At 52.2% G+C, this 20,654-nt stretch overlaps 3 protein-coding genes across 3 annotated transcripts; 2 read left to right on the top strand and 1 right to left on the bottom strand.

Moving 5' to 3' along the window:
* Window positions 1-19: 19 nt before the first annotated feature.
* Window positions 20-5,909, top strand: TGME49_221390 (hypothetical protein; the record flags this gene model as incomplete). The annotated part of the gene is made up of 9 exons (XM_018779914.1): window positions 20-27; window positions 649-682; window positions 1,227-2,255; window positions 2,625-2,699; window positions 2,904-2,960; window positions 3,177-3,272; window positions 3,813-3,898; window positions 4,247-5,208; window positions 5,629-5,909. 9 exons carry the CDS (start codon window positions 20-22, stop codon window positions 5,907-5,909), a joined length of 2,628 nt encoding a protein of 875 aa, XP_018638262.1.
* A 1,205-nt stretch (window positions 5,910-7,114) lies between these two features.
* On the top strand, window positions 7,115-12,186 carry TGME49_221380 (alba 1). The gene is made up of 4 exons (XM_002369926.2): window positions 7,115-8,145; window positions 8,942-9,713; window positions 9,998-10,247; window positions 10,568-12,186. Exons 2-4 carry the CDS (start codon window positions 9,284-9,286, stop codon window positions 10,629-10,631), a joined length of 744 nt encoding a protein of 247 aa, XP_002369967.1. The 5' UTR covers window positions 7,115-8,145; window positions 8,942-9,283; the 3' UTR covers window positions 10,632-12,186.
* On the bottom strand, window positions 11,854-20,238 carry TGME49_221370 (hypothetical protein). The gene is made up of 5 exons (XM_002369925.2): window positions 18,594-20,238; window positions 17,796-18,039; window positions 17,005-17,196; window positions 16,117-16,261; window positions 11,854-15,643 (listed from the first exon to the last, which is right to left on the bottom strand). Exons 1-5 carry the CDS (start codon window positions 19,078-19,080, stop codon window positions 12,671-12,673), a joined length of 4,041 nt encoding a protein of 1,346 aa, XP_002369966.1. The 5' UTR covers window positions 19,081-20,238; the 3' UTR covers window positions 11,854-12,670.
* Between the last annotated feature and the right edge of the window lie 416 nt (window positions 20,239-20,654).

Genomic DNA, 20,654 nt, shown 5'->3' with positions numbered 1-20,654 from the left:
AGAACTAACGGACTATACAATGGCGGGGTAGGCTACGGGGGTAACCTCATCTGGACAGCACCGCTTTTTTCGACACTATTCCAGGGGGTTTTAAGCAATCGCTAAAGGTGCATCGCTTTCTTCGAGGAACCACGAACAAGTGACTCAATTTTTTTCTTCTGTCTTCTCGATTGCTTAAGTATGGAACCAAACGGGGGCAGTTCCGTTTCTCTTGGCCGTTCTCGTGGTGGCGCTTGATAGCCGCTTTTCTATCCACTAGACCGCGATATTTCGGAGGGATTTTTTCTGTGTCTGCTCTGCTCGACGCACCGTCGTTTTGAAGGTTTTTTGAGAGAAGACTACTCCGGCTATGGGGGGATGCTGGAAGCTTTGCAAAGTCTGTTGCGTGAAGATGTCTGGCAGTGGCAATTCGCATGCTGACAAGAAATGTGTATGTTTGCATCGTGAAGCAATACGCAAGTCGAGAGTCTTTGGCTGGGAACACAGGCGAAGTTTTCCAGGATTATCCAGGTGGACCTGCAGGTTTCCCCGTAGTGAGTTTTTTTCCACCAACGTCGTTTTCACCTGGACTGGTTCCGGACCTTGTCCTCGGTGGCCGTGTACGAGACTCGAGCGAGGTGCGTTTGTCCTGTGCGTGCTGCTCTTCAGATGTCTTCCTTCATTCAAGAAGAAGCGGAAGCCGGTAAACAAGATTGCTTTCGATTACTTTCGCAGCCTGTATTTGGGAGGGGTCTCCGGAGAGGGGCGCTGCACCGAACGGCGATCGTCTGTGACTGTTTCGAAGGAACCGTTCACTGTTTCATTTCTGCCTAGTCTTCCACTCTTATTTTCTCATCTGGTATACTTTTGTCGAGGTGTCGCTAGGATAAGCGTGTCCGTCGCTGTGAGTTTGTCCACGGAGAAGACGAAGGTTTCTTCGCTTTCATACCTTTTAGGCTGTTTCAAAGCTTAGCTGTGGGAAATACTTTCATCAGACTTCCCTGAAGAGACGGCCTGGTCGTTTTCTTTGTCACTCGTGCCTCATGTGTCGTCTTTCGGTCTTGCGATTCATGGGGGTGACTGTAAGCCCAAGGCAGAGCACTGGAGTGGATACCCAGGGAACTGTGCTCCCATTAATAATAATCATAATATAAGTCACCAGGCAAGCAACAGCAATCAGATAACAACTGAAGCTTTTCGCTTGTTTGTCTGTTTGCGCTGTCTGGGCTCTCCTTCTTCCCTTTCAGGACCCTGCTGCCGACGAGAAGAAAGAGGAGAAGGAAGAATTCAAGAGCGACCGAGTTGAGAATGCTGACGCAGGTGCACAGCCAAAGAACGAGGGCGAGGAAACGAAGGAGTCGAGCGATCCGAGGGAAGCGAGTGTGAAGACTCTGAGCAACGAGAACGAAAGCGACAAGGAGAGAGCTGAGAAAGAGAGCGACGAGGAGAGCGTTAGCGCCAAATCTGATTCGGAGACGGAAAAGGAAGAGAGTCAAGATGAGCGCGCCGATTCCGACGCGAGCTCCGATACCGACGTCGAGCGACGCGAGCCTGAAGCAATGAAGGCTGTCAAAAAGCGAGAGAGCAAACGCGCTGAGTCGAAGGCGACTCTAAGGGAGGTGGTGTCGAGGTCGGATACGTCGGTCTCGGCTGCTTCCTACGCATCGCAGAAATCCAAATCCTCGACTCTGCAGGAAGCGGGTACCACGTCGGAGTCGGCCCTCAGTCACCGCTCAGCGCAGGCTTCGGTGCATGCAGACCCGAACGAATTGAAGCAGAGAATCGAGGTGTTAACGAAGGAGCGAGACGAGGCGGTCCAGCTCCACCAGTCCGTGAGCGCGGAGCTCGAGCAAGCCAGGAAGACCAACGCGAGTCTCGTCCAAGAGCTCGACCAGGAAAAACAGAAAGTGCAAGACCTAGAGTCTGCACTGGCGGCCGCGACAGCCGCCGCCACCTCGGCAACGAATCTCGACCCCGAAACCGAGAACCTGTCAACCATGGACTCCGCTGCTGTGCCGCGGGAAGCGGAAACAGACGAAAATGGGGAAATAGAGAAATCCACGCCTCCTGCAGCGGTGGCAGGCTCGTTCTCCCGCCACTCCTCAAAAGCCGCAGCCCATAATCTGCTTCCAGAATTTGAGCCTGTGGAAACGTTCACTCGAAGCTTCTCTCCGGCACCGGTCGCCGACACTGCCGTGCCAACTGCGGAGGAGCGGCAGGAGGCCGAAGAAGAGCTGAAGAAAGTCACGGCAGAGAGAGACGCTCTTGCAAAGCAAGTGAGCAGACCATTGAATCCAGCAAATGGAGGCCTGTACGTGTTGGCTGGAACAACGGCAAAGCCACGGTCGAATATACGTTTCGAGTTTCTTTATTTTACGTCTCGGAAGCTGTATTAGAGTCCTTAGGAGTACCATCATGAGTTTTTATTCACTGGTCTAAGATACCTCAATTTCAGCAGGAGTTGGATGTAACCGACCGCTCTGGAGAAAACTGTGAAGAGAGAGCAGTGGACGACTGCTTTGTTAGTGCTCCGTGGATTCCATACAGTTCACTGAACACCACTGTTTCAGATGTACGCTTCGATCTAGTGCTAGGAAACGCCTGTCCACGGTAATTGCCTTTTTGACTCCTGTGATGTGCTGCAGCTGGAGAGTGCCGCCGACTTCTACACTTCCCACATTCAACGCGTGACAGACATCTACAACCGCGTTGTTGCAAGAGTAAGCCGAGCGAAGTTTCGCGAAACATTCCTTTGTGACTGTCAGAGAGACGACGTCGGCGCAGCAAGAAAAAACGCCACCGAAAGACTGCAGATGATGCCCAGTGTGGACAAGCATGCGCTGCCCGAAGACCGGGAGGGGGGCGCTTTGTAGCGAGCTGCTGAATACCAGAGCACAGTCATGCCTTCTCGTCCTTCTTTTCAGGCCCAGGCAGCAGAGAGGAAGAAGAACAAGTATGCGGAGAAGCTAGCAGAACTCATGGTAAGGATCGTCTCTCCAGAAGCAGTCTTACAGCAGTTTTTTAACCTGTTCTCGTTTCCGCGGCTGCGAACTATGTGTGTTTATCCCCTTGGTGTGGGCATGTTTGCCTTCGAAGACGTTTCTCTGCTGTAGTGCTTGTCACAAGGCGGGTGAGTGTGTTGTGGATGATCGTTCGTCAGGGAGAAGCGTGATTTGCTTTCTGCGTTTTCTGCACAGATGACGCAAGGGGCTGACGACGAAGAGGTTCGGAACCTGCAGCCGCCGCGTCCGCTATCGGCTGACAGAAGCGAGCTAGAGGCTCTCCGTGTTCAGGTGAGAACCTGAATGTCACTTGTCAATCGATGCGTTCGTAAGTGACCATTCGGTTTTCTCCTTTCTGTACGATGTGTCTGCGTAGTTCAAACAAGAATGTGGTTCAGGCAATTTGCTGTATTGAAGGTGAAAGCACACTGGAGGCATAATACCTTATTGCTAAAGGCTGTTTTCTTTGTGTCTGTCAGACTTTCATGAATGCCTGTACCAGTTGTAGCTAGCATTTGCTGTGCTTGGCCTTTCTGTGGTTCTGGTTATGTTTCTGTTGCCAGCCGAAGCACACTGAAACTCTTTTCTCTTGGTGCTGCTTCTAGTTTTCGCCATGGCATGCAGACACTCCGCTGGGATGAGGGGGATATACGCACTCCAACTGGAGCGTTCGGTGATGTTTGAGGTACGCAGCTGATGAACTTTGACATATATATGAGTGGCAGTATGGAAACGAAAATGTGTTTTCTTTTCTGTTGATGCACGCTGGCTGTGAAACCTAGTTCTGCGGAGATTCTTTGGTTGATGGTTTCCTCTGCTGCTTTTCTGCAGAAACAAGAACTGGAAGACCGCGTGGGCGCCCTCATTGATCGGTGCTATTTGCTTCAGCAGGAGCTGGCAAATGCTCAGAAATGCAGGTGAGCGATGAGTTTCCTCTCCTTGGCACCTAACACCCAACAACGAAAACTGTGGAAGGGTTCACTTATTCGCAGAGTCGGTCTTTCGTTGCATCTACTAGCTTCGAAACACCCAGCCGTATGTAGTGTGTCTATCTACGAAACGGCAACGTGACCAGTGAAGCCTATAGCTACTAGATGTGTGTATGGATTGTTTAAGTTGTAAAAGGACGACCACTATCTGTGTTCCTGACGTCTTTTCGACAGTCATCCAAAAGGAACTGTGGACCCTCGGATACCACTTGGAGTCGGTGGCAGTGTTTGAGCGAATTGTTTCTGTGTGTTTCGCTCTTCTCGGGTGTTTCCCAGCGCCGTACCACAGTCGGAGCCGTTAAGCCGGCGGAGCACGCTGCCTAGCCAGCAAGAGCCGTCTCGACAAAGTACTCTCTTTTTGTCTCGCAAGTCATCTGCCTTAACAGCTCAAACAGTGGCTCATTTGGAACAAAGACTTCCAAGTGCCACGAGTACCGACCCGCAGCTTCTTTCTCAAGCGGCGGAGCGTGAGCCGACACACCGCGCTGAGCTGCTTCCCCGCGACAGCATGTACGAGTATCCCAGGCTTCTCTTTGAACGTGAAGATGAGATGCCAGATGGCAGTGCATCTCCCGGATCCAAAGAGGAGACAATGAGCATGTCCTCGCGTCTAGGAACGTTACGGCTCGATTTTGGCGACAAAGAGGAGGAGCGTGCACCTCTTCGTCAAGCGACTTCGCGAGTCACGTTCTCAGTTTTATCCGGACAAGGGGGGCGCCCAAGCCCGCGAGAGAGCCTGATATCCCTGTCGTCAGACATGTTTGCTGAGCCTGAAAGCGGATCAGTGTATAAGGAGAGAAGTCTGCGAACTATTCCCGAGGAGGGAGGAAAGCCGGAGGCTGAGATCACTCCGAAACAAAGCATGATGTCTCTACCTCCAGATATGTTTGCCGAGCCTGAATCAAAACCAGCAAGTAGAGTCACAAGTCTGCGCTCAATTCCCGAAGAGGGAACGAAGCCGGAGGCTGAGATCACTCCGAAACAAAGCATGATGTCTCTACCGCCAGAGATGTTTCCTGAGCTGGAATCAAAGCCAACAAGTAGGGCCGCAAGTCTGCGTGCGCGCGCTGAAGAGGGGGAGAAGCGGGCAGTCGACCTACGAGCACTTGAACGGACTTTAAGCGAGAAAGGCATCGAAAGCTTCCTGACTCAGGAGGACACCGACGAAGATAACAGCGTCCTGAGCAGTTTCTCACGGCGAAGCGGCCTGGAGTCACATTCTTTCGGGAGGACGCCTAGTAAGAAACGTCCAAACTAAGAAGCTGTTGTCCGCACCGTTGAGGTTACTTTGTGCGCAGCTGCAGCCGTGCTTGTTCAACACAACGATCGAAGGAATATGGCTTTCCGTGGTCGTTCTGATGCTGCACAGCATATCGAGAAATTTACAAGTTTCCGAGCCAAGCATTGGTGTTTGCGCAGTGCGGCTACGCAGGTCTGGAATGCGGTTTGGACGTCTTCCATTTCTGTGTCGCGGGCCGAAGGTACAAAAGCCGTTGCAACTGGGTTTTTTCCGCTGTGCAGTTGTCTAGGGGTTTGTTCTTTGAGCACGTGATTTCTGGTGGAACCGCTACGGCAAGGGACATTGTCGCGTGTTTTTTTCATACTTAATAGGAGCTATCGTTTCCCCTTTGCCCCTCCTGTTTTATTTTCTTTCGCAGCTAGAACCTTTCCGAGTGATGGGGCGCCCGTTCTGGTGACGGCGCAGTGCTGCGGGAAGTCAGTGAAGAAATCGGATTTACGGAACATGGAAAACTGTGGGTGCAGTGTGTGTCGGAAATGTCTGAAGGTGGCGCTGATTTCCTCGAAAGAGGATATTCGAAATTTTATGGGAACTGATCCAGTCAGTGGCAGCCCGCAATGGAAAATTCGTTGCCCCAGGTGTACGCGACCACAAATTGTTTCACCGAAAACGTCGCATCGTCGTAGTTTTCCTGCATGAGTGATTAGCAATTACGCCGGCCAGAATCGTCACACCAAAAGACTTCCTTTGTTCCAGTGCTGATTTTAGGTCAAATATGTTCAGGTGTCACTTTAGCCCAGGTAGTGATATGGATGCATACATATGCACGTTTGTTGCAAAAACACACCGTTCTGTGGCCGCGACTCCGCTTATTTGTTGGGCGGAGAAATTCTTTGACTCGACACGGGAGGAGGAATTTGCTTCTTGTAGCCATTTCCTCTGTGTTTTGGCGCCCGTGTATTCATCTATATGGGCAGCTTCTTTGCGATGAGGGATTCATGAGGTGTTATGGACAGGTTCCGGTGTGCCGCGCCTAGAATGCAAAGTCAGGGAAACATTTCGTTGGTGGACGTAACGTTTTTTTGTCGCACCTGAAATTCGTGTAGCAACACAAAGTCTGCATTTTGCGCCTATTGCTTCCTGAGGGTTAGGGCCTCACATCACCGCAGAAAATCTTCCTGAAACGGTAGACGAGACACGTGACTGCACTTTGCAAAATGGGAACGCGAGCAATTGCTGCTGAAGTCCTGTTTTCACGAAGGAATCAGAGCCGACTTAGAAAGAAGCACTTGAAAGGTTGCAGTACCGATGATCCGATTATCACAGGATATTCTCTTATTGCCGTATGACGTGCATCCAGGACGGCCTGCGGCGAGGCAGGCGTGAATGTGTAGGACTCACACTTGTTTCGTACCTGCTGCAGAGATGTTCGCTTGCCTTCTGAATAAGACAGCCGAGGTGGAGAACGTCGACTCTGTCGAGTCGATGGTGTTTCCCCGTGGTGACCTTCTGCATAGAGTACTCTTTGAACTCGTCTAGTGCTACATGTCTCGGTGAACGTTTCTTGGGGGCATACGAGGGACATTGTATTGGGTCCACCAACATGAAAAACAAACACCAGCAGTCCGTTTCTATATGTAGTGTTTTTCCTTAGAAAGAATCCTTCATCTAGCTTCCTTCTCCAGTTTTCCAAGGGTTGGGTCAGCCTGCGTGCACAGGTGGTTTCGTGTCAATGACTTTTGTACAAATGCTGTGGACGTTTTCATCGGAAGTTTGATTGAGAATTTCCTAAATCGTGTTCGGTACATTAGGGAGGTGTTTGTGAGTAGTCTAAAAACGATGCGTGCGTGCAGAAAGAACACTGCGGTACAACGGTCCGCGGTGTCGCTCCACTCCCGCAACACCGATAGTCGAATTGGGATCCCAGTTGCCTATGGTGGAAATGATCCTTCAGTTGAGTCGCGAACAAGCTAGCGCACTTCATCCGGTTCTGTTTATTAAGTTGTCTGTTTGACATTCGTATTTGTAGAGTTCTTGCTCACTTTCATCGTGCCACAAAAAAGCATCCCTTAGACCTAAAGGTATTTTCCGGCACGCCTCTCGGGTAGAGTTGAGCACCTGCGACTCGCTTCCAAACACGGGTTACCACACGAGGCATCCAAGATTCCACGCCTAAACCGGTTTACCCATGCGCTATCTGGTAAAACTTTGCGATGGGCGGGAATCCTCCTTCGCCCGTCACGTACCGTGGCATGTGACATCGAATGGGTTCCTGCAGGGCCACCTGGCGGAAGGAAAGGCATGAGAAAAACTACAGGCTTCCTTCCGGGTTGCCCGATTCCGAGTATGAACTCCATATCGTTATTTCCTTTTTGCGCCAACGGCTACACTTTCGAAACATAGAAAGGATCGCTCAAGTGCAACAGAACAGGCTGCAACAGCAGTTGCAGTTGGCCAGCCTTGTTCTCGTCGTCCAAAGTCGTGGGTCAACCTGTATCGCATGATCGCCTCCAGGGTGGAACAGCAAAAAGTGCAAACCAGTCGCGCACCGCGCAAGGTGGGACTGTAGGTGTTCGGAAAGCTGAAAGGCGGTCACTGTGGATGCCTTCTGTCTGCCTACTCAGGCGCGGGGTTGTTGCGCTTCCGCTGCTGTATTTATGTCGGCTACAGGGTGCGCCGCAAGCGCGGTTCGGGAAAAAGACGGGGGGGCGCCGTGCTTTCTGCTGCGCTCTTGTGGTCGAGAGGGAGGGCAGTGCAGGAGTCCACGACTGGCCTCCCCGCCCCAAAACACAATGAGAGTGAAAATGAAGAGTGGGTGAACTGCGCGGAGAGATAGAATAGGGAGAGTCTCGCGTTGGAAAGGCGGTACGGCGGCAACAAGAGAAACGTGTTTTGGAACCGAATGAGCAGAGACGTCCTTCTTCTGCGGCGAACGGTGAGACAGGAGAAATTGCGTGTGGCAAGCAGCAATTTTGGAAGAACCGTCCCGTTCTTTTTGTTTCCACGTGCGTTGATGCTCATTTTTTGGCTCCGAAAAGGTTCCGTGTTTGAGGTTAACCTTCGCATCGCTTCTGAGGGCGTGATTCTTTTGATGAGCCATCGTCGACCGGTTGTGCGGGAGAGTCAGATTTGGTTTCTTCGCCACTGTGTAAACTGACAGGGGCACCCGCGAACGTGCTTCTCGAGACTTTGCTGTGAACGAAGGTTAGCTCTTTTGTAGCGTGCTGTCCCCACGCGTTTACGTCCGTCTGGATTATTCTGATGATTCGCCATGTGCTTCAAGTCTTTCGCTGCAGCCCAATTCCCCTCCCCCCCCCGCCAGTACATCCGGGGATCGGGGAACTTTCTCCATGTGTTCGCTCTCGTTGACTCGGGCTTTCTCCGATGTCTTCATCACTAAAAAACAATGAATTTCATGCACTGTGTAGTGTGCTACCGGGTTTGTTCGGCGTGTCATTCGCGTGGGTGCCGCCAGCCGGTCGCTTGTGCATTGTATGCACAGGGCAGTGTGTCATTGAGGGTGACATCTTTGAATCTCAGGACGTCTTCCGCATCTTTTTCTTTCGTAGAGACATTTTTGGTTGCTCCGCCGCTTCAGAAAAGGAACTTGGGGGTGTCAGAAGGTTAGGGCCGCGCGCGTCTGGAAGGAGAGAAGGCAACAATGCCGCCGTTTTGGTGCCGAGCTGTCATATGGTTTCTCCCGACGGTGTTTCTGCTGTGTGTTTTTTCAGGACGCAAATACAATACCGCCGTGTCGGAGTCGAGAGGAAAGAGCGGTGCTTGCGACGGGAGTGAGCGGTTGTGTTGCGGAGATAACTAAGGACGGCGTCGGTGCCGTGTCTGTGTTTCTCAGCATCAAAGAGGTCCCTGCTGATTCGAGGGGTTACCTCGTTAGTCTGTTCAAATCAATAGTGTTTTGAACAGCCTTTTTTAAAAGACTGACACTACCCCTTTCGCACCAGAGGTCGAAGATTTCTCATAACTCGAGGAGGCAAGTTGCGTCAGACGTTGCGGTGCAACACGTGTATTTCGAGGGCCATCCTTTTGGAGTTCTTTGTTTTTCGAGCGTCAAAATGGAGAAGTACAGAAAGGTTCCCAAGGACAAGGAGCCTATTGGCTCCAACGAGATCCGCATCACTTCGGCAGGCAAAGTGATGAACTACGTGGCGTACGCAGCACGACTTCTGACAGAGCAGAACATGCGAAAAATCAACATCAAGGCAACAGGCAATGCCATCGCACGTGCCGTTACCTTGGCAGAAGTCTTGAAACGTCGCTTCAAGGGACTTTACCAAATCACGAAGTGTGGAAGTACGACGATCACTGACGTTTATGAACCAACTGAGGAGGGACTGGACAAGGTCAAGGAAGACCGCGTCGTTTCATTCCTCGAAATCACGCTCTCGTTCGATGCTCTGGACCAGAAAGACCCTGGTTACCAGGCCCCGATTGATGAGAGCCTCGTGAAGGAAATGAAACCCGAGGAAATTACTAAAACCGGAGGTAAGGTTTCGCCACTTAAAAAAAAGTGCCCTCTCCACCAGAGTTCCGCGATCTCAAACTGTTCGGGAACTGTGCACAGATCTAGGAGATAAAACAATATGAGCGTCCCGCGGTTCTGCATTCTCCGACTTTTCCATATCAAGCGAGAACGAGGTCTGTTTCGGACCGCCTACGTTTTCTGTTGTGCATCATGTGTGGGTTTGGCCACGCCGCTCTTTCCCCTGTGGCACCGCACCTTGTCGAATCAGATTCCTTCCTCCTTGTGGTGTCTTTGCTCACTTCAGGCTTCCGTGACCGCGGGGGCTTCCGCGGAGGCTACCGTGGTGGATACCGCGGCGGCTACGGCCGGGGCGCCTACCGAGGAGGAGGGGAGTTCCGCGGAGGCTACAGGGGAGGCTTCCGTGGCCGTGGAGGCTACAGAGGAGGCCGTGGAGGAAACTACGAGGGAGAGTACAGGAACGGTGACTATGGCGCCGAGTACAACAATGGCGAGTACGGCAACGACTATAACGGTGGCTACAGAGGCAGGGGGCGGTAAGACCGAAGAAACAGACGCGCAAATCCTCAATCGGGAAAACCACCTATGCTTCTACGAGCGAAAGCCTAACAGATGTGTTTTTCACGGGTGTGTGTGCATAGTGATGGTGTACGTTGCATACGGATAGAGGGGAATAGTGGAAGATGTTCAGCAGTGTTTGTCATACGGGAGGCGCTCTCCTTCGCGCTGTGGAGTGAACTGTATTGGTTAGATGGAGTTGAAAATTTGGATTTTTATTTTTTCTAGAAAGGGATACTTTTCGGATTTTGTGAGGGCAAATGCGTTTTTCCCAACTGCACTTGCGTTCTGTGTTCAGAGGCCGTGGATTCAGGGGAGGCGCGGCCGGTAGCTACCGCGGCGGCCGAGGACGACCGGAGTAAGGAGTCCGTTTTATTGGGGTCCAGGAGTGTCTTCAATTTTGGTGTTTCGGCAAACGTCGGTTTGTCCAGACACGCGGAGCCGTATGCCGAGTTGGGAGGCTGGAATGAGAGGCGAGTGTTGTGGTGGAAGTCAAAAGATGGAGCGGGACACTGATGAAGAGCAGCGCCAGACCTGAGACAAAGGTGACGGGGTGGAGAAGCCAGTTGTGATGCAAACGGAGTATGCGAAGGATCGACAGCGGAAAGTGTATATGCGAAGCCTTGCGCAGAAGACATTTGAAAGGACAAACACCAACAGAATGGAGATGCAAGCAGTCACACAGAAAAAGAGATGGTGGCCGCAGCCGGAAAGGAGGCGAAGGCTCTACGGTGCGTCCGGGCGACAAGACAGTCGGCGGACACTACCGTTTACAGAGCGGTATCCTTTCTCCCGTTGTATCCATGAGATGTTGCTGCAGCGTTTCCGTGGAGAGGCTTGTTGAGAGAGAGACGGAAATGTGGCAGATGGACAGAGGGGACGAGCAGTGGGAAGAGTTTTTCATGCTGGTCTTGGCCTTTGTTCTTTCTCGCCCCGATACATGTGCTTCGCTGGCGCGCGCTCTCCTGTGGAAAAGTGCCCCTCAACGTAGAGGAGTGAAACAAAGGAGAGGAACACGTTCACCTTTCGTCGATTTCTCTATACATTTAATCTGTCTCGTTCATCGGTGACTTTCCGCGCCAGTGTCTTGAGAAGACGTCACTGCACACAACCAACCAGAGGAAAAGAAACTCCCAAGTTCATGCGTCTACTATGGTTTTTGTGTCCCCGCAATGCCCATGGGGATGTTCCGTTTTGCTTTCCAGCGGAAAGCTGGGAGAAAACTGCCGAGCCAGGCATTGTCGCTTTTCGTGTACATGCTTTTCGAGGGCTCGAACGCTTTGGTCGCCCGTCTGTGGGAGAGGCTGACGCAGAACATAGCTGAGCGTCGTCAGACGTGTTCTTCCAATGTTGAAGCCAGAGAAATCAAGCAGCCGGTTGGTATATGTGAAGCAGTCAAGAACACAACAAGTGCCTAGCTGCTGTCCACTCCGCATCATGCCTCGCAACTAGGAGCACAACTCGTCTTATTTTCAGCTTGACTTCTTTCATACATATTTCACAATCGACTGAACCGGCGGCGGGTCCCAACGTTTCTGTACAAGAGGTGCTTGCTGCTGGTGCCCTCGTTCAACATTTTGAAGAGCGTGATGGAATAATTAACCAGTGTAATACTGTGGCGCAACACTCATGACAAGATATGAACGGAAAGAGCTCGAACAGGCGGTGTGTTAATCTTGAACAGAAGGCCGAGGAATTCTGTGTCGTCCCCGAGGTCACTCGGTATGCTCCTTGACTGCAACGCAGAGGACGCGTTTGCTGGCGAGGCTATGCATGTATCAAGCATTAGAAAACGCAGGGAACCCTACAGAAGGAATCTTTAACGTGCGCCGTGTTGAAGGCACCGGTGCAGCAACGTATAACCCGTGTGATTGAAGGGCAGGGAATCCAATAGTGATGCCTACGCGATTCAAGAGTGCTGTTCTGATGAGAGTCTGAATTCTGTGAGCAGTCCTCCCGAAAACATGGCGTTATCGGTTCACTGTTGGTAAGTGTAAATTAGATACTCCGTAAGAGTTGGAAGTTGGAGCGTAAGGTTAAATTAACATATTGAGTCGTCTGTTTTGAAAAGCTAGTGCTTTCTCTCCCCAAAGCACCATGGGATGTAGACATCGTCTGATACATGTGACTTGTGTTGGGTATGCTATAGCAAAACAAAGGTAATTTTCTGCAATCGTGTAGTTGCATGGTTCAACCAATATCTGATTCCACCTGAACGCACAGCAGCCTCAAGGATGATTGACACGCTCGACTGGACAAACGACTGACCCGGTCATAGCGGATAAAGAGAGAGCATTTCACCAGGTTTAGAAGGACCAAACATTTTGTCACTCTCTGGGATGACAGGCACCGGAACAGCATGTGATCTTGTTCGATCGGTTTTGCCCTTGTCACTCGGCTGTCATTGACGCTCATTCCTGTTGCTCTTGTCCATTTTCCTCGTGCAAGCGCTCAGGAGCTCAGTGGACCGACGACCACGACTGCCACACACCGGCAGATCCGGAGCTCGAGCTTCGGCCTCTACCAGTGATCGCAAACGCTCGAGAACTTGAAAACGTCCGTACGGTCCTTTGCTGCATCTTTCCATGTGTTTTATGTCTTTGAAAGATCGTTCTTGGCTCCCGGGAGCAGTGCCGCTGGCCTCGCGGCAGCGGACATCAAGACGTTTAATGAGGTTATCGATACTGTCGGCTCGGATGCCCTTCTGAATGACAGACAAATAAACCTCAGACTCCGTGTCGGCTTCCTCAGACTTTTCTTCTGACGACTCGAGCGATACTAAGCTGGAACGGAAAGGAGCTGTTCGACTGGAAAACCTGTCTTCATCATCACCAAAAAACGCTGAACGGGCGCTTCGACCACGCGAGTTTTTCTTGACCAAGCCTTCACAGCCCCGTTCACGACCACTGCTGTGGAAGCCAATTCGGAAGTGCTCATCACTTTCCGTCGCCACTTTCCTCAACGAACGCCGCGTCTTCTGCAGCGTCGTAGGTTCGCGTGGAAAGTCGCTGACGTCAACATCTCTGTAACCTCGGTAGTCGAGCTCTTTGTCCAGTTGTATTCTTCTAGCGGCTGCCTTTCCTTTCCTCGGCTTCTCTTCTACGTCGATCTCACTTATCTCATTTAACAGAAAGGCGACTAAATTCCTTTGTCTGTCCATCGTTCCTGAATGCCTGCAGAAGCTGTCTTGGCTCACCGACGAAACTACTTTTTCTAGGTCATTCAGCGCCATCTTTTCTCCTGTAGGTTCCTTTCGTTTCATGTAACTCGTAACTCTGCCGCTGTCGCGTTCGTTGGTGGACGGGACTAATCCGTAACGCCGCGGTCCTTTGGAGTTAAAATGTGCTTCCTTATCCGAATCGTTGCCAAGCGCCTCCAACGAAGGATGCACTGTCGGGGTAGCGAAAGCAGCAGAAGTGTCAGAGCGCCACGAAGGGCGCGTTCCTCGAATGTGATCCGACTGTTTCGCTAGCAGACACGGCGCGTCTTTGGTCGTTGCCGGCAAGGGGACATGTGATGCTGGAATTCCTACGGAAGGCGGCCCCTGTCCTACCAATGCCACCTTTCCCTTTGCCACCATGATAACAGCTTTCGAAGGGGGACCTTTCCCCACGATAACTGACTTGGCCCCGTTTCCTGCCCCTGTATCACTGTGCTCTAGTTTTTGTGTCGACTCATCAATACTGTTCGATTCCTCCTCTCGCTTCTTCCCTTCCTCCCCTTTGTCGCCTGGGATTTCTCTTCCCTTGTCTGCTTCGTCTAGTCCTTTTCTCGGCGGCAGATTTCCAGGTGGACTCTTGACAGAGACTGTCTTAGGTACGACTGGTCCCTGTGGGTTCGTCCCGCTCGGGGAGCCAACCTTCACTTCAGCTTTCGCGTCCTTGTTGATCGCTGCTGCTGCGTGGGCTTCCCGATCAGGGTACGAGGACCTCTCTTTCTCCATGCTGTCAGATGCCTTTTCATTGGCTCCTGACTTTCCTGCTCCTACAACGGAAGCAGCCCCAGAGTTTTCTGTTTTCTTCGCCGTATGTGTTTCACTTTTCGCAGTGGAACGCTTTGCTTCCTCGTTCGGTTGCGTGTCACTCCCCTTTGCTTTCTCTTGAGGTCCTGTCTCCGCTCCCTTCTTCGGAAGCGCCGCTTTCTTACACGGGGGACCCTTTCCAGCGAAACAAGACTTGGGTTTTGATGGGCATTTACCCTTGAGTTTCGCCATCGTGTCCCCCGTTGTTTTTTCTGTCCCGCGACCTTGTGACTTGCCTTCTGGAGGTTTTGTCTCCGAACAATTTTCTGAAGCAGAGGATAGTGGAAGTCTGACAGGTGGGCCCTTCGGGGTCGACTCCAATCTTAGTGGAGATTGAGATTCTTTCTCACCAGCACGATCGACGACTTTGACTGTACACGCCTTGGACACCATCAGCTTTTTCGGTGGGGCATCACCGGAACCTGCACCGGAGCTCTGCAGAGCACTCGCCTTTGGCAAAGACAAAGGGGGAGAAGTGGGAGAAGCAGAAGACACCACCTCCCCTTGTTCCTCAGCGGAAGCGTGGCCGGAAGCAGGCGGGGCACCCTGGGGAGGCGAGAGTGCAGGGCAGCCACCAGTCGTGCTCGCTTCTTTCGAACGCTGCGGTACATTGGTGGCAGAACTCACCGGCGCGGACGTTTTTTTCGAGGTCACACTCCCCTTTCGAATGCATGAGGGCGCAGTGAAGGAAACAGAAACTGACGGTGAAGCGGAGCGCGAGCGAGCTGCAACCACTGGCGAGACACTCCGCCTCGGTGGAGACCTAGCGCTTCCAACAACGTTTGCGTCGCCAAGGGCAGAACAGGAAGATGGACTCTGCTGTTGAAAACGCGCAAACGGTTCCGCGGTTTTTGCAGAGGCTTTCGCCGTCTCGTTTTCTGCTTCGTTCTTTCGTTCACAGCACCGCGTTTCTCTGCATATGCCTTCCGGGCCAGAGAGTATCTCTCGTTCGGTGTACAGCGGAGACAAGGCACCCGGCGCGGACGGGGGAGACGCGAGCGACAAGGGAGAGCCGTATAGGGACGACGGTGCCTGCGATGAGGGACATGACCAACCGAACGCTTCACGTTGTTCCATTCCTTTTCTCTCTGCTTCCTTCCTTGTCAAGGGCGAAAGGCCGTGAAACGCGACTTTCGAGAACATGGGAAGAACGCCCAGCTCTTGATTCTCTGCCTTCTGCGAAAGATTGTCTTTCTCTGCACGCGCCGTCCCGGCAGCATCTGCCGAAACCATTGGCGAAGGACGGGGAAAAGAAGGACTGTTGACCTTCTTCGCGAGTTGTCGAATCTGCTCGCCGACATCGCACGGAAGCGTCTCCGATAAGTCACAGAGAATCTGCGTTAAACGATTTGTCTGAAACAAGCGAGAAACACAGGAAAACACGCACACGCACGTTTACAACCCGAACTCTACAGACAGCCACACCCCCCCGCATAGACGCAGCCTTCTTTTTCGCCATCAGTCGTCATGAGCGACTCTCGCACAAACAAAACAGCTCCACTGTCTTTTGTCGGCGCTATCTGAACCATAGAAAGAAAACCAGAACCTGGAAGGCGGGACAACCTTGCCAGAAAGAACGCAGACCAAGCGGCTCTAAGCTGCAACCACTCTCTCAGAGTTCCTGGCATATCAGTTGCCCTAAAGCCACGTCGCTAGCACTCCCGAACTTGAACAGGTGTTGTAGGAGCTCTCGAGTTCTGGGTCGAAGCTTTTTCAGCAGCCGTATAGAATCTCTTCGCATCGGAGCTTATGTAAGCAGATGCGGCGCTGTCAAAAAAACATCAGGCATTGATGGCACTAAGTATCGTTAAAAAAAGAAAGCCTACCTTCTCAGCTTCAACTAAAAGCGCATCCTGGAGAATCGCGGCTTCGCGTTTCATTCCTTCCTCCGACTTCTCCTCCTCTGCCATGACGAGCTGTCCCTCCAGCGCGTCCACGAGCTCCTCCAATATCACCACTCTTTCGCAGAGTCTGAAAGGACGAAGAACGCAAGACAAATCGAAGCGACAATGCGGAGCGATTGCGGTGTCGTAGGGGTTTGAGACACAGCAGTTTCAGCTCTCTGAAGCAGACCAGGCGTCCGTGTTATAATGTCACCAAAAAGCGTCTTTTCACAGCAGCGCAGGCACCGACATTTCCTTCGACGAAGCTTTGGCATCATCATGGAAACCGCGGTGACGCATTTATCTCCAGGTCGGCCACATACTATGAAGTGGATAGATGACGCATACTGAAACCAAATTCAGGCATCCAAGCTGCACGCGAAACACAACACCACCTGTACAGTCCTTGATCATACTGGCAAGAAAAGAGACAAGCGAGAGGTTGCCCACAAAATGCGCGGGGACAACCGCATGAGTGAACTCGCCGAAAGCACCAGACTGGATGTAGGAGACTGTATGCGATAGAAGGTTCTCTGAAAGTCGTTAGATTACAACCCGGAGTCGACCCCCAAAGTTACGAGGACCATTTGCATGAGCTTCAGCCACGGAAATAGAAGGGAAGTATCAAGACAGACATTCGTGAAAACGCCAGCTGAAAGCCGACGTATAATCACGTACCGTCGAGTCGCCCCTGCACGTATCATCTCTACTCTCACCGCACGCACCTAATTATGTCTGTTGGGGTGACCAAAAACACTTCCTCGGCACATTTCGACTCAGACAGTTACGGACAAGTCCAACTACTTAAATGTTTCCTTGACAACTTCTCACTTATCGTGTTCCTTAGTATTGCAAGACCTCAAGTTTCCTTCCCCGTTCTCTGCGTTGCAGTGAACTTGAGACTTCCACCTCTGAGCCTCATAGCGCAGCGCCCGGCACCGAGCCCAATACCGACTCGCAGCAAAGCCACTCTCTGCTGCCGCCTCAACGAGAGCTTCGATCTGGCCACGGGTGTTGGCTGATCTGCAAGCACAGAAACAACAGACGAGAAAAGGGGAACAGCATTTGTAGAGTTACACAGACACGGCGACAAAGAGGAACCAGGAGTACACTCGTGACAGAAGGCCTCATATAAGCTGAAAGAGGTTCTGAATCGGTGCGCGTGTGCCGAACTCAGACCGCAGAGAAGTCTCAAAAACGACCATGGCCGATATGGAGAAAACACGTCAGAAGCCCATACACATCAAAGCTACAAACTTGTGAATGAACACATGTGTGAAAGAGCTCGTGGGCAACCGACTTGTCTGGATGTCAAACTACACCTGTATTGAACCGAAGCTGGACCAGAAAATTGAACGCATGTGTGAGAGTGTGGCTGAGCAGCACGGAACAACATCCGGTGAGAACAATTGAAACAGACTGAAAGATGAAGTTCGGAATACAGAGAACATACTGAAGCATGTACAGTGATGTTGACAACAGAGGGGTAACGTTCACGAATCCCTTCAACACGTAAATCAGGAGATTACGAGGGCGCAAGAGACCACAAGACAGCTGGAATGTGCCTTCGATTTCAACCCACTTAAAGAATTCGTCCAAAATATGCAGAAGTTCCCCCTTACTTGGTTAGGGCGTCGAGCCAAGCCTGTCGGCATGAACGATTCTGGGCGAAGAAGAGGTATTCGTCTTCACAAAACTGAGATTCAAACTTCAAGGAAACGCCGTACTCGAACTCTCTGTCAAGTTCTTCTTCCATTTTTTGCTGCGACTGAGAAGGGTCTCCCCCAATGTTTCTTCCCCCTCGATCGTCTTGCTCTTCGTACTGGATGTCTTCTTCATCTGGAAGAGTCTCGCCGAACGCAGTGCCTACGAGAACACTCGCCCCGACACCAAATGCACAGGGACGCGTCTGAAAGAGCTTGAGCCCGCCAGCAACACCTGCGAGTCTTGCAACTCCTACAAGCGACATTTCCTCTTGACGCATCCTCCCAGTGTCACCGTTCTCCCGCTTCTAATGCTCCCTGACGTTTCACCTGTCGAAAGATACTTTGCACGCAAGTTGCAATGCGTCAGCGAAGTTTCAACACCACCGTGCGTCCTCGATCGCGACGCCGGAACGCTCTGAAAGCGTGATGTGTTTCTTCTGTTTGCAACTCATACGTTTCCTTGGAAGCAGCAGGCACTGCCATCTCCAGTGTTCGTTGGACACAGCGTAGCCATCTGAACCGATGTAGCAGCGCCATCAGGATTTCCTTTCTACAAGAGAGAAGTGTTGAGACAGGAAGCACTCTTGCGGCTCGGGTATACAAAGTGAGGTCCCTGTCTATCCTTTCAGGGAGTGAACGTACCTTTTGCGAACACCCGTTAAGAAGCGATCTGCCCTCTTCAACTCTCGCGTTGTTTTTGAGGTGGCTGCTTACCCGGAGTTCGAAGACCCACCCGTCTGCGCCGAATCGGAGAGACACGTACGTCTTCGAGGAGAAGGATTTCCACGCTGTCGAAAATTCCGTCTCCGCTGCCCTCTTTCTCTGGGCCTCGAATGCCAGCCAGAAGTGCACTCTGCTGTTCCAGCCATTGCTGCGGGGGAAGGTCTGTGGGTGGGAAGAGGAAGAGGAAGTTGGCTTTCACGACTGAAAACCGGACTTGACTCTTTTCCAGCACTGGAAGAAACTCCGTGAGAAACCCGCGGTGCTGAGTGGCCCTCGCTGCCAGACGCTTGCCCTGATCGGAAGAAGAGACACAAACTTCTGCCTGAGGAAGCGAGGACTCCGGAAGACCCGTCGAGGCAGCCGAGCATTTTGAAGCGTCGCACGCTCCAGGGGCGTCGCATGCAAAGAGGCCAGGAGGCCACGCTCCTGGGGGAGAAGAAAGCAGGAACGCTCGAAATTGATTGGGGTCAATCCTCATCGTGTCGACAGCGCGTGAGAGAGGAAAGAAGCGGACTTTATCGACGTTTTTCCTGGACTTCTTGAGTCAGCCAAGAGACAATGGTCGTCGAACGAGAGAAAAAAACCAAGCCAAGAGATGAACTGAAGACTGGGGGAGCTGCCTCAGAGCACACGGAATGCAGCGAGTGGCCGTCTCGCCGCCGGCACTGACACCCGCGGAACGAAAACTCACGTGTGACAGGGCAAGCAAAGACGCGGTTCGTTTCTCTGAACTGAGTATCAAACAGCTGGAACCTCAGAAGAGCTGAAAACCCAGAGAGCCTCGTGAGGAGCAGGAAAAGAAGCTCGACTTTTCCAGGGCGGGGATACACCAGACAGGCGGACAAGACACCAGATGATGCATCACGGCCTACCCTGTCGATCGAGCACCCGCGCGACTTTTTCTGCCGCGTGGTGGAACTCGACGCGAGACTGGTGGCCAGAAAGGCAGCCCTCGTCAGCAGGAAGACAGGATTTCCAGACGCAAATCTGCAACCTCAAAAGGGGCTTGCCGGCATGGCAAAATTAAGCTTTTCGCGTGCCAACTCTGGAAAGTTTATTCAGGTAGACCGCAACGGGGAAGCAGACAAGCTAGAGATCGCAGACTGGTGGCCAGGAGACGAGTGGCAGGAGTCACACACGGGTTGCAGCTACAGGGAACTCGGAAGCGCCATACTCTTACACATGGTGGCCATGAACAGCTCCACAGAACATGGATCCTGGAAGAAAGGCACTCATACGAAACTCAGGCGTCTGTGTCTCGCTAGCCCGAACCTGCGGCAGAGAATTACATCTTGGATGGCGGTACATTAGCGGCGAAGTCGCACCTCTTTCGCGGGAATCTAGCCACTCTCAGCCGTCGGCATCAGCACCCGACGAACTACTGGAAACGAAGACTCCCCATAATGACCGTGGCTTCCACAGGAGAGTGCGTAAAGAGCACAGGAAGAAACGGCAGGAGACTCTCTTTTACATTGGATAAGCATAACAGACAAAGAAGAGACTTGAAAGGCGCACCTACCCCACCATGGTCAACAGAGCCGCGCCGTTCGCCGATTGACCCGCGGTAGCGCGTGTGAGGGGCTCGGTCGTGGCGTGGAGGGGGTTTGCGTGGAATCCGGAAAACCAAGAACATCGGGACTCAGAGAGGGGCACGCTGGACGAACTCCCTGTAAACAATGAGAAACGAGTAGGAAGGAAGAGCCCTTTTCGACATCGTCCGCAGGTCTGCAAGCTCGATTGCCGGCAAGGGTTGCATGCAGTCCAGAAACCGCACCGCGAGTTGACAGCGCTCTCCCGTCTAGCCGATATGGCTACCTCTGACGAAGCCAGACATCGAGACTTCTGCGTGAAGGGCACTTTCCATTCAGCCTCATGTAGATGGAGATTTGCGGGTTCCCTCGAAAAGCATTAGCTAACATCGGGAGTCCACGGTTCTGGGTAGAAAATTCGAGGCAAAAAATCGCTGCAACTGTCCAGCAAAGAGTCAAAACGGCGCCGCCGCCTTCGAGCTGCCTTGCAACCAGTACGACAGTTTGGTAGCTCGGACAAAGA

Source organism: Toxoplasma gondii, chromosome II, assembly GCF_000006565.2.
Source record: "Toxoplasma gondii ME49 chromosome II, whole genome shotgun sequence".
In the NCBI taxonomy this organism is placed as follows: domain Eukaryota; phylum Apicomplexa; class Conoidasida; order Eucoccidiorida; family Sarcocystidae; genus Toxoplasma; species Toxoplasma gondii.
This window is presented reverse-complemented; position numbering and strand designations above follow the sequence as displayed.